The following is a 15,214-nucleotide window of genomic DNA, read 5'->3' on the forward strand; positions in this document are numbered from 1 at the left end:
TTCCTCACTAGACTTCCTGTTCCGGAACCTACTGTATTCTCCGTAGACGTACTGAAGTTCATAGAGTGGAAGGCAAGTTTTGAAATGATCATTGAGCATCATTGCTTCCGTCCAGTTGACAAGTTATTCTACCTGCAGAGATATACTGGTGGTGAAGCAAAGAAAGTTCTTGAAGGTAACTTCTATAGAAAAGACGAAGAAGCCTACAAGCAAGCTTGGGACAAATTAAATGCAAGATATGGTCATCCCTTCTTAGTACAAAGAGCTTTCAGAGAGAAATTGATAAACTAGCCTAAAATAGGTCCTAAAGAACATTTCAAACTCCAAGAGTATGGTGACTTCCTGCAAGCATGCAGCAATGCAATCCCACATGTTCAAGGACTAGAAGTGCTGAACGATTACCTAGAAAACCACAGAATGCTAGCCAAGCTACCTGAAGAAGTGGCTTCTAGATGGAATCGCTATGTGACTAAGCAGTTAGATCAAGGTAAAAACTTCCCAAGTTTCAAAGAGTTCTCTGATTTTGTCAATGAGGAAGCAAGGATAGCATGTAATCCAGTAACAGCATCTTACGTCTTAAAATCCTTTGAAGAAAGGCCTGCAAGAGAGACAAGGCCTGCAAGAGAGACAAGACGCGCAAGAGCAACTAGCTTTGCAACCAATACAGCTACTAAAGGTCAAGATACCTATGAGAGCAAGTACAAAGTCACTACTGGAAATAGTAAAGAGTCAGAACTGTCAAATCTTCAGACCACCTTCAAGTGTATGTTCTGTGGAGAGAACCACTCCATACATAACTGCCAACGATTGAAGGAAAAGTCTGCAGATGAAAAGAAGAAGTTTGTACTTGACAACCAACTGTGTTTTGGATGTCTAAGAAAAGGCCATGTTACTAAGGAATGCAGGAAAAGGGCCACATGCAGCATTTGTAAAGGACACCATCCTACACCACTGCATGAAGAGCGTCCAAAGAAAGAGAAATCCTTAATGCTCAAAGAAACTGAGGAAGAAAAGAAAGTATCTGTATTCTCTTGCAGAGTGAGGGAAGGAGAACTCAATGGCACGTCAATGGTTGTACCAGTGTGCATTTCAAATCCTAAAAAGAGGAACAAGAAAGTATACGCTTATGCGCTACTGGATGCCCAAAGTGATGTCACCTTCATTGATCAAGAAATCTGCAAGAAATTACAAGTGGCTACAGAACCAGTGAAACTCAAACTCACCACAATGACGGGAAGAGACACACTGGTGAACAGTCAAAGGGTCAAAGGACTAAGAGTTAGAGGACTTCATTCAAACTGCATAATAGATCTACCTCCAGCTTATACAAAAGATGACATACCTCTAGATCGAGATCGCATACCTACCTGTGAAACAGCCAACAAATGGGAGCACCTGTCTGTCATATCTCATGAAATGTCCCCGCTGAAGGAGTTTGGTGTAGGACTGTTGATAGGTTACGACTGTCCCGAAGCCTTGGTGCCACGAAAGGTAATCACAGGAGGAAAGGGTGAACCCTACGCAGTTCAAACTGATCTAGGATGGGGTGTTGTTGGAGGAAAACAGCAGATTGCAAACTCAAGACAGGTGACAGGATTGTGTCATCGAATATCTGTCCAAGAGTTACCAACTATAAGTCCAGCGAAAGTAATCAAGATCCTAGAATCCGACGTTGCAGATGTAAGTTCCAGTGAAAAGAATGTATCCCAAGAGGACATAAAGTTTGTACACACTCTAGAAGATGATATTCACCAAAATCAACAAGGTCATCTTGAAATGCCCCTACCCTTTAGAGAACGACCGCGTCTGCCAAATAACAGAGATCTTGCCCTAGCAAGATTGAAAGGCTTAAAGAAAAGGTTGGGAAGAGATCCAAAATTCAAGGATGATTATTTGAAATTCATGAAAGACGTCATCAAAGACGGACATGCAGAGAAAGTTGATAGTCAGCCCAAAGAAGGAGAAGTGTGGTACATCCCACATCATGGTGTCTATCACCCAAAACACCCCAATAAGATCAGAGTCGTTTTTGATTGCTCGGCAAAGTACAATGATGTTTCATTGAATGATCATTTACTAAAAGGACCAGATCTTACAAACACCCTGCCTGGAGTACTCTGTAGATTCAGAAAGTATCCCGTAGCAGTCATGTGTGACGTTGAAAAGATGTTCCACCAGTTTCATGTGAAGAATGAAGATAGGGACTTCTTGAGGTTTCTGTGGTGGGAGAACGGAGATACAGATACAGAGCCAGTGGAATACAGGATGAAAGTACACTTGTTTGGAGCAGCATCATCTCCAGGTTGAGCCAATTATGGTATGAAGTATCTGGCCAATGAGAATGAAAAGGATTGTCCATCAGCAGCAAATTTTCTGAAGAAAAACTTTTATGTAGATGATGGTCTTATAAGTCTAGAGTCCAAAGAATCTGCAATACAATTGGTGAAAGAAAGCCAAGAGTTGTGCGCAAGGGTAAACCTACGCCTTCACAAATTCATCTCGAACAACAGAGAGGTACTGGAATCCATAAGCGACTCTGAACGTGCATCAACAATGAAGAATGTAGATCTTAATTATGATCATCTTCCAGTTCAGAATGTACTCGGATTGGGATGGAATGTAGAAAACGACAATTTCTTCTTTGAAGTATCTATAGAAGAGAAAGTTCCAACCAGACGAACCATTCTTTCTGCTGTGGCATCAATATATGATCCATTGGGATTCTTGGCACCAGTAATCCTCAGAGCAAAAGAAATACTGCAAGAGTTGTGCCGACAGAAGTTGGGATGGGATGAACTCATACCGGAAAGTTTGAGGCCAAGGTGGGAGAGTTGGATAAGAGACTTGCAAAATTTGAAAGAAGTTCGAATACCCAGATGTGTTGTACCTCCCAATTTCGGAAAGTACAGGAAGATAGAACTTCATCACTTTTCTGATGCCAGTAGTCATGGTTATGGTCAGTGCTCCTATATCAGAGTGATAGAAGAAGAAAAGGTACATTGTGCCCTGGTTATGGGAAAAGCCAGAGTCGCACCTAACAGTATTCAGACAATACCAAGACTTGAACTGACAGCAGCTGTTGTTTCAGCATCAGTAAGCCAGTTTCTGAAAGAAGAATTGGAAATGAAAATAGATGAAGAGTATTTTTGGACAGACTCACAAGTTGTCCTAGGATACATAAACAATGAAGCTCGAAGATTCCACATCTTTGTTGCCAACAGAGTTCAGAAAATTCGAGAAACAACAAATCCAGAACATTGGCATTATGTTGACACAAAGCATAACCCAGCAGATCATGCTTCAAGAGGCCTGAATGTAACAGAATTGAAGAATTCAAACTGGTTCACCGGTCCAGAGTTCCTTTGGGAAAAGGAAATCATACCCAGTGAAGGTTATACAGAACTGTCTATTGGTGATCCAGAAGTAAAGGTTGTTCAAACATTGAGCACTGCTGCCAAGTGTCAAGATGACATGCTTGAAAGACTAGCCAGATGTTCAAAGTGGAATACAGTCATAAACGTAGTAGCTCGAATTCAACGCTTGGCAAAAGGAATCAGAAAGAAAGAATCCTTGAATGTAGAGGAAAGAATGAAAGCTGAAGAAACAGTCATAAGACTCATTCAACAGAGATTCTACAGTGAAGAACTGAAGAGACTTAGTCAAGAACCAAAAAGGCTTCCAAACAACCACCCATTGTACAAGCTTAATCTTGTTCTGCAGGATGGTATACTGAAGGTGGGAGGGAGATTGGAAAATGCATCGTTGCCAAGCAGAGTTAAGCATCCAGCAATTCTTCCTAAAAATTCTACCTTCACAAGATTGATTATTGATCATTACCACAACAAATCCTTACATCAAGGAAGAAGCTCTACCCAAAGTTGTTTGAGAGAAGGTGGTTACTGGATAGTGAAAGGAAGCAAAGTCATAGCGAAGTACATAAGTAAATGTGTAACCTGTAGAAAGATACGTAGACCTACAGAAGAACAAAGAATGGCTGATTTACCGGCTGATCGTGTAAACCCATCACCACCATTTCTTTATACTGGAATGGATTGTTTTGGTCCATTTATCACCAAACAGAACCGCAAAGAGTACAAGAGATGTGGACTAATTTTTACATGTCTAAGCTCCAGAGCAATTCACCTGGAAATGTTGGAAGATATGTCAACTGACGCATTCATCAACTCCTTAAGATGTTTCATAGCCATTAGAGGTACTGTCAGAGAGCTTAGATCTGACCAAGGATCTAATTTTGTTGGAGCAAAGAACGAATTGAACAAGGCTCTAAAGGAGATTGATAAAGAAAAGGTAACTGAGTACTTGTTAGAGAAACAGTGTGACTTTCACATGAATGCTCCAAATGCAAGCCATACAGGAGGAGTTTGGGAGAGGCAAATCAGAACTGTAAGAAACGTGCTAAGTTCAGTGTTGAAAAGGAACGCCGGAAGAATAGATGATGCTTCACTTAGGACACTATTCTATGAAGTAATGTCCATTGTTAACAGTCGTCCACTTACAGTCGACAACATCAACGACCCAACAAGTTTGGAACCTTTAACTCCCAATCATCTACTTCACCTCAAGTCTGATTACATACAGCCACCACCTGGCAAATTCACCAAAGAGGATCTATATGCCAGAAAAAGATGGCGAAGAGTTCAATATCTATCAGAACAGTTTTGGAAAAGATGGAACAAAGAGTACTTAGCTCATCTCATGCTAAGAAGTAAATGGCAAACACCCAGAAGAAATGTCCAAGTTGATGACATAGTGTTAGTAAAAGAAGACGACTTACCTAGAAGCCAATGGAAGTTGGCCAAAGTCCTAGAAGTTCAAAAGGACAAAGACGGGCTAGTAAGAAGAGCTTTGTTACAAATAGGAGACTCAAAACTTGACAAAAAAGGAAGACGTCTCACAACTCCACTCAAGTTGGAACGTCCAATACAAAAGTTAGTTGTTCTGCTTGAGAGTAACAAGAGACACTTGAGAGTTGAGAACCTGATAGAAAATTCCACAAATTCATGTTCAAATCCTACTACTGAGAACATAGAATTATAGGTAATTTTGGTGGGAGTGTAGCTGGCCAGCTAAGACCTGTCCTAGGTTGCCATTATAGTTTATATAAATATACACCAAAACCTGCCAGTAACCTCAGTACAGTTCACATGTTCATAAGTTAAAGCCAGACAGCAGAGTTATTGCTAAAATGTATGTTTCTGAATGTTATATAACAGAATATATATGCATTGTGTTATCAAAGGCAGCAGGGGGAAATATGCATTTAAGAGTCATGACATAGGTTAGCCAATCACAGCCAGCCTCACACTGCACCAGAGCCTCAACCAATCCCAGCTAGTTACACACTGAACCTGTGTGGGAAACCCCCTAGCTAGATCATTCTAGAGTCATTGCTCATCAGAGAGAGAAGAGACCAGAGTTCCAGAGAAGTTTTATGGAAGTACAGAAGGCCAAATAGGTATTTCATACACTTATCTATGTTCCCTTATTGTTTAGTAGTGTGAGAGTAGGCCTATATAGTGAATCTGTTGTTATGTGTTTACTTGCAGTTCCACCAAATCAAATCAAATCAAATCCAAATTGAATAAGATGCAAATTCATCTTCAGAGTATAAATTCAAATACAAGTTGAATATCAAATTCAGAGCACAAATACAAGATCAAATGCAGATTCATCATCAGAGTATAGATCCAATCAGATCCTGAGTACAGATTCAAGCACAGAGAGTCAAATCCATCCACCATCTTATATTATCTGACAATCTTATGTTATCTGACAAGATTCAACTGTTAAACCACCTTTTGTGATTTGTATCCACCACATTTTGTACATGGACTTTCTGCTGCACATGTTGCAGTGTTATATGAAGAAAAGTTGAAGTTATTAAAGAAGTTATTCTAAAGTATTTGGTGTGCTCTTTAAACCTACTGCTTCCATAGAACGGTGTTAGAGGAATTACAGAGTAATAGACAGTCTGCTTAGACTAAAGACACAGAGATTGCATAATTCTTCTAATGCCACAGCGCACAAGGCACTACATAGTGTTGCGCCTGCCACACCATGGATGTCTAACTTTTTCCACCTTTCAGCTGCAACAAAAGCAGATTGTCAGGGCCACAATAGGAGCCCATACTATTATCACCAGGGCTGCCCACTATGAAAACTGCAGCTACAAGATAGCAGGTGCTCTCTGGCACCCTAATTTCATGCTTTAGATGCTTCCTTATCGCTAAAGGATGAAGGATGTAGTCAAATCAATAAACAATTCACAAATATTTTCATAATCACAGGTGTAAATGGACTCTGTACCTTCACATTCACATACAGATTATCAGATGTCTCGGCTGGAGGGCCCGTTAGCGAGTAATCAAAACCAACCACCTTGTTTAGTCTGGCTGCAGCTGAAAAAAAAAATATTTGCGCAAAATCATTACAAGAGTGCTTTATAGACATACTTAAACACAGATGGGCTCACTAATGGTCATGGAAACAAACAATAGGGGCCATATGCAATGCACTTTTTCTCCTGAGGTTTCTCCTAGGTGATATCTTCAACATTATCAGTAAAATGCTTTTTAACCTGCCTGGCGTTCTATTAAGATCGCCAGGGAGGCTGCGGGAGGGTTTTTTTTTAATAAAAAAAAAACTATTTCATGCAGCCAACTGAAAGTTGGCTGCATGAAAGCCCACTAGAGGGCGCTCCGGAGGCGTTCTTCCGATCGCCTCCGGCGCCCAGAATAAACAAGGAAGGCCGCAATGAGCAGCCTTCCTTGTTTTGCTTACATCGTCGCCATAGCGACGAGCGGAGTGACGTCATCGACGTCAGCCGACGTCCTGACGTCAGCCGCCTCCGATCCAGCCCTTAGCGCTGGCCGGAACTTTTTGTTCCGGCTGCGCTGGGCTCAGGCGGCTGGGGGGACCCTCTTTCGCCGCTGCTCGAGGCGGATCGCCGCAGAGCGGCGGCGATCAGGCAGCACACGCGGCTGGCAAAGTGCCGGCTGCGTGTGCTGCTTTTTATTTGAGCCAAAACAGTCCAGCAGGGCCTGAGCGGCAGGCTCCGGCGGTACTGGACGAGCTGAGCTCGTCCAGACCGCCCAGCAGGTTAAACCACCAGCAAGCAAACAAATAATCAAAATAGTTTTAACAGTACCTTTTTGCCTGCTATTTGGTACTTTTTCAATTACAAAGGGCTAAAAATGTATTCTAAATAACAGATGAAAAATTATCTCCTAGGAGAAAACTCAGGAGAGAAAGTTAAGTGCATATGGCCCTGGGCCCATAATCACACGGTGGGAGGGGTATCACCCCAATATCAGCCATACAGAGCCCTCTGAGGATCCTTAGACCTTTAGATTGTAAGCTTGCAAGGGCAGGGCTCTCTCCTCCTTTTTAGTCTTGGAAATCATTATATATTATTTTATTTATCATGTTACTATTATCACTGTCATTACCAATTCTGTATTTTGTATTCTGTATTGTGTATCATTTTTTGTATTTTGTCACTACTTATGTATCTTGTATATTGGTGTACACCATTGTATTATTATGTACCCCATGTTTGTTTCTTACTTTGTACAGCGCCACGGAATATGTTGACGCTTTATAAATCAATAATAATAATAATGATCCTTTTGTGAAAAAGAAGAGATTTCTCATGCGAAAAGGAGGTATCAGCTACTGCTTGGGATGACGTTCAATCCTTGGTTACGGTTTCTCTTTAACTGTCCCTCAGAGGGGCTCACACAATCTAATCCCTACCATAGTCATATGTCTATGTATGTATTGTGTAGTGTATGTGTTGTAGTCTAGGACCAATTTTAGGGGAGGCCAATTAACTTATCTGTAGGTTTTTGGGATGTGGAAAGAAACCGGAGTGCCCAAAGGAAACCCATGCAGACGAGGAGAGAACATACAAACTCTGTGCAGATAGTGCCCTGGCTGGGATTCAAACTGGGGACCCAGGGCTGCAAGAATAAAGAAGCCATGTGACACCCAGATTAGCTGTGTTAGGTAGCCATGTGTGCCCTAGCTCTCCTCCACTTCAAGAAAGTTGTATTAGAATCTAGCATATATACAGCTGCCCTCTGACATCTTTAAAGGAGTTATCAAGGCATGTTAAATGAAAAGAAGTTCTACTTACCCGGGGCTTCATCCAGCCCCAAGCTCCCAGCATGTCCCTCGCCGCAGCTCTGCAGTCAGCCGTTCGCTGCCACTGCCTCCCGTTCCCTGGACCTGGAGGTCGGCCTGTTCTGCGCCTGCATGAGTGGCATTGTCAATCACCGCCACGTGGACCGGAGCATACAGGCGGAGTACGCTCCGGTCCATGTGGCGGTGATTGACAGCGCTGCTCCCGCAGGCGCAGTACTGGCCGACCTCCAGGTCGGCCTGATGTCGTCGCTGGGGACCGGGAGGCAGCGGCGGCGAACGGCTGACTGCAGAGCTGCAGCAAGGGACATGCTGGGAGCTTTGGGCTGGATGAAGCCCCGGGTAAGTAGCACTTATTTTCATTTATTACGCCTGATAACTCCTTTAAAGGATACCCGAACTGACATCTGACATGATGAGATAGACATGTGTATGTACAGTGCCTAGCACACAAATAACTATGCTGTGTTCCTTTTTTTCTTTCTCTGCCTGAAAGAGTTAAATATCAGGTATGTAAGTGGCTGACTCAGTCCTAACTCAGACAGGAAGTGACTACAGTGTGACCCTCATTGATAAGAAATTCCAACTATAAAACACTTTCCTAGCAGAAAACAGCTTCTGAGAGCAAGAAAGAGGTAAAAAGGGGAATTTCTTATCAGTGAGGGTCACACTGTAGTCACTTCCTGTCTGAGTCAGGACTGAGTCAGCCACTTACATACCTGATATTTAACTCTTTCAGACAGAGAAAGAAAAAAAAAGGAACACAGCATAGTTATTTGTGTGCTAGGCACTGTACATACACATGTCTATCTCATCATGTCACATGTCAGTTCGGGTATCCTTTAAGCATTCAGCATATAGGATCACTAAGTGATCCTATATGCTGAATAGCTAAGCAACAGCTGCTAAATGAGAATGAGTGCTTTGTTCTTCTATTTATCCTGCTCACTCATGCACCACCCTGCTCCTCTCTCCACTGTACACATTGCTCAGCTATAGACAGGAGGCATGTATGCACAGTGCTCATGCCTAGTGAGCCTAGAGATAATTTTTTAAGTTTTTTGTAATTACCACACAAAATTTATAATTACGACACAAAACCGTAATTATCAGAAAAATTGTGTTTTTGTATTGTAATTTTGTGTAAAATCGTAATTTCGTGGTTCATTCTTAATTACATAATTCAGCAGAATTACGAAAATTCCGGGTAACACAAAATCATAATTTTGTGCTTCACATAAAAATGAGTCCCGACAAATATACTTGTAATTCCGAAAATGTTGCCACAAAAATTATTGCAATTATGAAAACAGTTGTAGTTACGAAGATGTTGTGTATGGACAAAATAACGCAACATTTCAGAGATCTTTCAGAGATTACTATTTTTCCATTATGGTCGTAATCATAATTACAAAAATTACACTGAATTTTGCAAACTTTTAAGCGCATTAGGAGCATCGCTTCTTGTGCCCCGAAATGCTGCCCTAATGATTGATTAAAGAGGAACTCCAGTGAAAATAATGTAATAAAAAAGTGCTTCATTTTTACAATAAGTACTGTATATTCTGGCGTATAAGGCTACCTTTTAACCCAGGAAAATCTTCTCAAAAGTCGGGGGTCGTCTTAAAGGGCGGGTGCTGAAACTCCTGAACCAGACTGGAGAATCTGCGGTTGCCGCATACAGTGGGGGGAGCTCAAAAAACGTCTGCGGCCGCATCACCACCATATGTAGCGTGAAAGCAGCAAGGGCGGTGCTGTACAAGTATGGTAGTAGAAAATCCACTCACCAGGATTCGTGGAAAGAAGTGTCTTAACGCGGTCTCAATGACGAGGGGAAGGGGCACCTCACTGGGAAGGTGTTAGTGAAGAGCAGAGCAAGCTGCAGGCATCCGGGACGCCGGGAGTATGGAAAAAAAGAGCACGGCGCTGTGCTCAGAAAAACACGCCTCTTTCACCCGTCTGGCTAGCCCTTGTATCCTATTACCGTACCTCCTTCTCTGCCTCTCAGATCTCGCTTCTGAGGACTGCAGTGAAGTGGAGCAGGCGCACATGTGCGAGATCTGAGATGGAGAGAAGGAGGTAATAGCAGGGCCGGATTTCTGCAAAGGCTACAAAGGCCACGGCCTAGGGCGGAAAAAAATCAGAAGGATAAAAGGGCGGCAGAACCTGAGAGAGATAAGAGGCTGCATGTCAAAATAAATCATTCCTCCTGCTCCGAAGCCGCCCTGCTTTGCTGCACACACAGTCAGAATTCCAGAGCTCCGTGTATTTTCCTTACTTCGTGGTGTGCGATGAGACAGTGCTATCTCCTGAACATACAAGCTTCATTTTATTGCCAGGGGTGAGAGAAACATGGATCACAATGTAGACGCAATTTCTGATCCAGTAAGGTAACAGAATTATTTCCACTTTACAACTCAAGCTGGGCTAAACAATGTATTGCTGGTCAGATTCTGTTAATGACTTGAGACATTCCTTCTCCTCTCTCCCCCTGGATTGTAAATCTTAAACAGAAAGATAAGTTTTTTTTTTCCTTAGAGAGATTTATGACAGCCCCTTCTAAGCTAAATCTTAACCCCTTGCTGGCTCATTTTAAAGGCAGCAGTAATGTCTGCAGTAGTATGAGATAGACAACTTCTCTATAATTATAATTGCAAATGTACTGTTGTATACTTTTGTATTGTTACATTCTATTTTGTATACCAAAAGTAATAACATACACTAAACATTAAAAAAATATATATTTGTACCGTATTGGCAAACAGTAAAAAAACACCTGTGAAAGAATCAGTACAACAAATACTATAAAATAAATGCAACAGATCTGTGATTACAGATAAGCAGAGAGGGAGATGAACGCCGCTCTGCTACTTCATGCCTGGTACACACCATGCAATTTGCCATCAGATAGACGGGTCGAATCAATTATTTCTGACAGGTTCAATCAGATTTCTGATCATTTTTCTAATCGACTTTGTATAAGTGATCAGAAAATCGATTCAACCCATCTATCTGGTACATACCAGGCATTAGGGACTCACTACTCTGACAGGAAAAACAATCATTCATCATTTTTCAGAGAGAAAACATTCATAGGTATACACGAATCACTAAAACAGGCATTTCCTCCTGCAAACAAGTGATCGTTAAGGCTCATACACACATCAAAATATAGTCTTTGGAAAATGAAAGATCACACACCAATCTTACCACCCTTCATTTAGTATGAGAGCCATAGCTACACAGTCTTTTCTATGGAGCTGAACTCCCCATCAGACAGAAATATTTGCAAGATGCTGCACACAAAGATGCTGTACACATGCAACAGATCAGTATCTGCAAAAGATCAGTTCCTGCAAAAGATCCGTTCCTGCAAAATGCATTCATAGTCTATGATATCTGCAGATCCTCATACACACCTTGTTTAACAGACATTCATCTGCAGATCAGACAATTATCTGCAGATCTAAAAAAAATCCATCCTGGTGGATCTGATCTGCAGATGAATGTCTGTTAAACAAAGTGTGTATGATGATCTGCAGATATCATAGACTATGAATGCATTTTGCAGGAACGGATCTTTTGCAGGAACAGATCTTTTGCAGATACTGATCTTTTGAGTTCAGCTCCATAGAATAGACTGTGTAGGTATGGCTCTCATACTACATGGAAGGGGGTAAAATTGGTCTGTGATCTTTCATTTTTTAAAGACTTTTATATGATGTGTGTATGCACCCTGAGTGTGTGCGTGTGTGTGTGTGTGTGTGGGGGGGGGGGGGGGCGGTTGGTGGTACCGGGCCTAGGGCACTGGGAAGTCCAAATCCGGCCCTGGGTAATAGTACACAAGGGCAGGCCAGATGTGTGAAAGAGGCGTGTTTGTGCTACTGCTCTGATAGTCTTGGAGACGGGGATAGCTGACAAATCCAAGCAGGCTTTGTATACAATCAGCTAATCGCCAGTAAGGTACATTGCTTGCTGTGATTGGTTGGTTGTTGTATACTGGGAACCACATACAGTACAGCACCAGTATTTGTCAGGGGTGCTCAGATACCCCTTTTTTAAATCCAAATTGATCCGGATACCCAGATATCCGGATCCGAATTGGATATCCGAATCCGAACTTTGCGGTATCCGCGTACACACGTATGTCCGAACACATTATCCGGGATATCCGGATAGAAAACCGAAAGTGCCCTTTAAATTGCTTCCAAAACATTTTTAGGGTAAATGAGGCATGTAACATCATGTTTTTTTTTTTAAAGAGAAACACTAATTGATTATGTGGGGACTTAAAATAAAAAATAAAAAAATTGGCTGTAAATTACCATCAGGACTAGGTTCTAGACAGCGGTCGTGCAGTCCACATTGTGTCCAAAGTCCAACTGCACAACTGGGACATCACAGTTTTCAGCCCAGACACCTCCAAAAAATTACGCAGCAATTGTGTTTTGGGTTAAATATAGGTGGTATCAGCACAGCAGCAGTGACCTGTGGCAAAAGGCGGTGGGAGCAGCACAGGCAGCAGGAGCAGGGCAATGCAGCAGCAGGTGTAACGTGTGCCAGGAGCATGCCGGACGTGGCATATGTACGTGGCACATAGTGTTGGTGGTACCACGACTGTTAAAAAAAATTGTGAACCAGGCGGCTTAGTTAGTAATAGTTAAACAGGAGGAGCCAGGAGGTTGTGGTGGTGGTGGTAAAGGGTGGTAAGGCAGGCATAGTGATTCCCAGCCACTTCATGTCCCCCTCTTGCCAACAGCAGGGAAAGACTCGCCCAACTGGGTCTGGCGGAGTTTTTTCCTTGAACGGGAAGCGGTGTAGGGAGCAGAGGAGGCCACTGAGGACTGGCTGCCTGAACAGGCCTTAGTGTCGGCAGGGGTGGCAAAGGGGGTTCTAGTGGTGCTCCGAGTGTGACCACTGCCAGTGCCAGCTTGCTTCAGCCAGATGATGTGATGTACTTGTACTTTATTAAAATCGAGGTTGGACTTTAAAGCAAATCAACACGGAGTGACAGACAGCAGAGGAGAAGACAGTGCACACTAACTGTCACACTGACACTGCTCAGCACAGCAGAACTGCAGTAATCTTTAGTAAGCTAACACAGTAGTACTACTCTAACAAGTAACTAGCACTGCTGTACTAACTACACAATAACAGTAATCCTATTCCCTAACCTATACCAAAACTCCCAACTGTCCCTCTTTCAGAGGGACAGTCCCCTCTTTGGGAGCCCTGTCCCTCCGTCCCTCTTTCCTCCTCATTTGTCCCTCTTTCAGGACTTTGCCCCTTATTCTATGTAAATATATATATATCTCTCTACTAAAAATGTGTTTGATTGACTCTAACCTTTATTCCCATCCTTTACATTCATATATTACTAATTTTAAAATGTTAATATGAAGGAAAATCAACCAGGATAGAAAGGACCAGTGTGGTTTGAATTATAAAACAACATATTTTTCTTATGAAATCTTTGTGGTATGCATGACTAGGGGAGTGATGGGAGCATGATCAGGGGTGTGGCTTAAGTGTCTCAAAAAGTTGGGAGGTATGCCTATACTGTGGCTAATAGCAGGCCAGCAGCAGGCCTGGTCTCTGTGCACAGACACAGCACATAATAGCAGCTGCTGCAGGCCTGCAGCACAAACTCTGACTGTCACTGAATGAAATCAAGCTAGCTAACTAATAAACAATAGAACAATAGTGTAGTGAAGGTGTTAATCACTGAAAAGCTTTAGGTTTATCACTGTATACAGCCCTTGCTAGGCCAGGCAGCAGCACTGGAGCATGTCTCTCAGTGAGCACTCAGTCACACAAGCAGGGATGAGATTTCTCATCATGGCACCCCTCCTTATATACAGGGGGACTGGCCAGGGTTCCCTTCTGTGATTGGGTGCTAGGGCTTCTACTGGGAGCCCTCTGATTGGCTCAATGACGCCATGGACGTCATCTCCATGGTTACAGTATCCGGATTCGGATATCTGCCGGATATTCGACCAGATATCTTTTTTTTGAAAGTATATTTTTTATTGAAGATTTTTCATAGAAAACAAAAACAGGTGTGCCTGCCAACAGTGGTGGCACTAAAAAACAATTATAACATAACTGTTGACATAGTTACTCTCTATTCCGCTAGAGTGCATAGGAAATAGCATGATATCTTCCTATGTGGCCCAAAATATCAATGAGAAACATAACTTAGGATAACAAGCAGTTGTGCCACAAGAAGTAGGACCTGACTCGAGTGCAACTCCCCGCGAGACTCCAGTGAAAACGTGGTGTCGTATTGACTTAATCGTCAAATTTGAGCTTGTAGTGCAAGATCCAGCAAGACCACATTTTCCTAAATTTTTTGGGGCATTTTCTTTTAAGATAGATAGGTTTGATGATGGCTAGATCCTTATGAACATATGAGGACCAGTCTTTTTTGGTGGGAGGTAAGGGTTGTTTCCATCGGAGTATGATCATTTTTCTAGCATATGCTTTAAGGGACCTGTAGGCCTGCATTTTATGGCTGGATAGTGCATTTTCAGTCAGACATCCCAGCAGAAGTTGTTCAGGTTTTGGATCAAACGCAATTCCAAATACCCGTTGAAGTTCTAGGTGTATCTGTGACCAGTAGGAGCAGATACGTGGGCATAGCCATACCATATGAAAGAAGTCTGCACCCGGTTGCTGACATCTACCACATCTTCCCGATGCAGCAGGGTCGATTCTACATAATTTAGCTGGGAAAAGGTAGCTTCTGTGTAAAAATTTAAGTGCAATAAGGCGGTCTCGTGCTGCAACATTCACTGTGACAAAATAGCCCAAAACAGTATTCCACATTTCAAGTGTCAAGTCTGGGATGTCTGCCTGCCATGCCAGGAATAATTTGTTCATTTTGGCTTGTCCTTTGGAGGGGAATGTTTTATATATGACAGAAACCACATGCTCTAAATCTTTTTTGATGAGTTCCCCCTCAGTGGTATGGGTCTGCACCAACAGTGTTCTGTTTCCCTTCAGGAATTGTACCCCAAAGGTGTGCTGTAATTGTAGATACCGAAAATGC

General features: G+C 42.4%; 1 protein-coding gene across 16 annotated transcripts in view; it reads right to left on the reverse strand.

Annotated features, from left to right (window-relative positions):
* Nucleotides 1-15,214, reverse strand: part of LOC137542461 (bactericidal permeability-increasing protein-like) — a 353,798-nt gene that overhangs the window by 99,019 nt on the left and 239,565 nt on the right. For all 16 annotated transcript variants that reach the window (XR_011025439.1, XM_068264385.1, XM_068264382.1 and 13 more), the window contains one exon: nt 6,328-6,419. Coding sequence is in view for 15 of the 16 variants with exons in the window: in XM_068264385.1 (XP_068120486.1) it covers nt 6,328-6,419 (92 nt within the window). In the remaining variant the exon portion in view is untranslated. The remainder of the gene's footprint in view (nt 1-6,327; nt 6,420-15,214) is intronic.

This window comes from Hyperolius riggenbachi, chromosome 12 (assembly GCF_040937935.1).
Source record: "Hyperolius riggenbachi isolate aHypRig1 chromosome 12, aHypRig1.pri, whole genome shotgun sequence".
NCBI lineage: Eukaryota > Metazoa > Chordata > Amphibia > Anura > Hyperoliidae > Hyperolius > Hyperolius riggenbachi.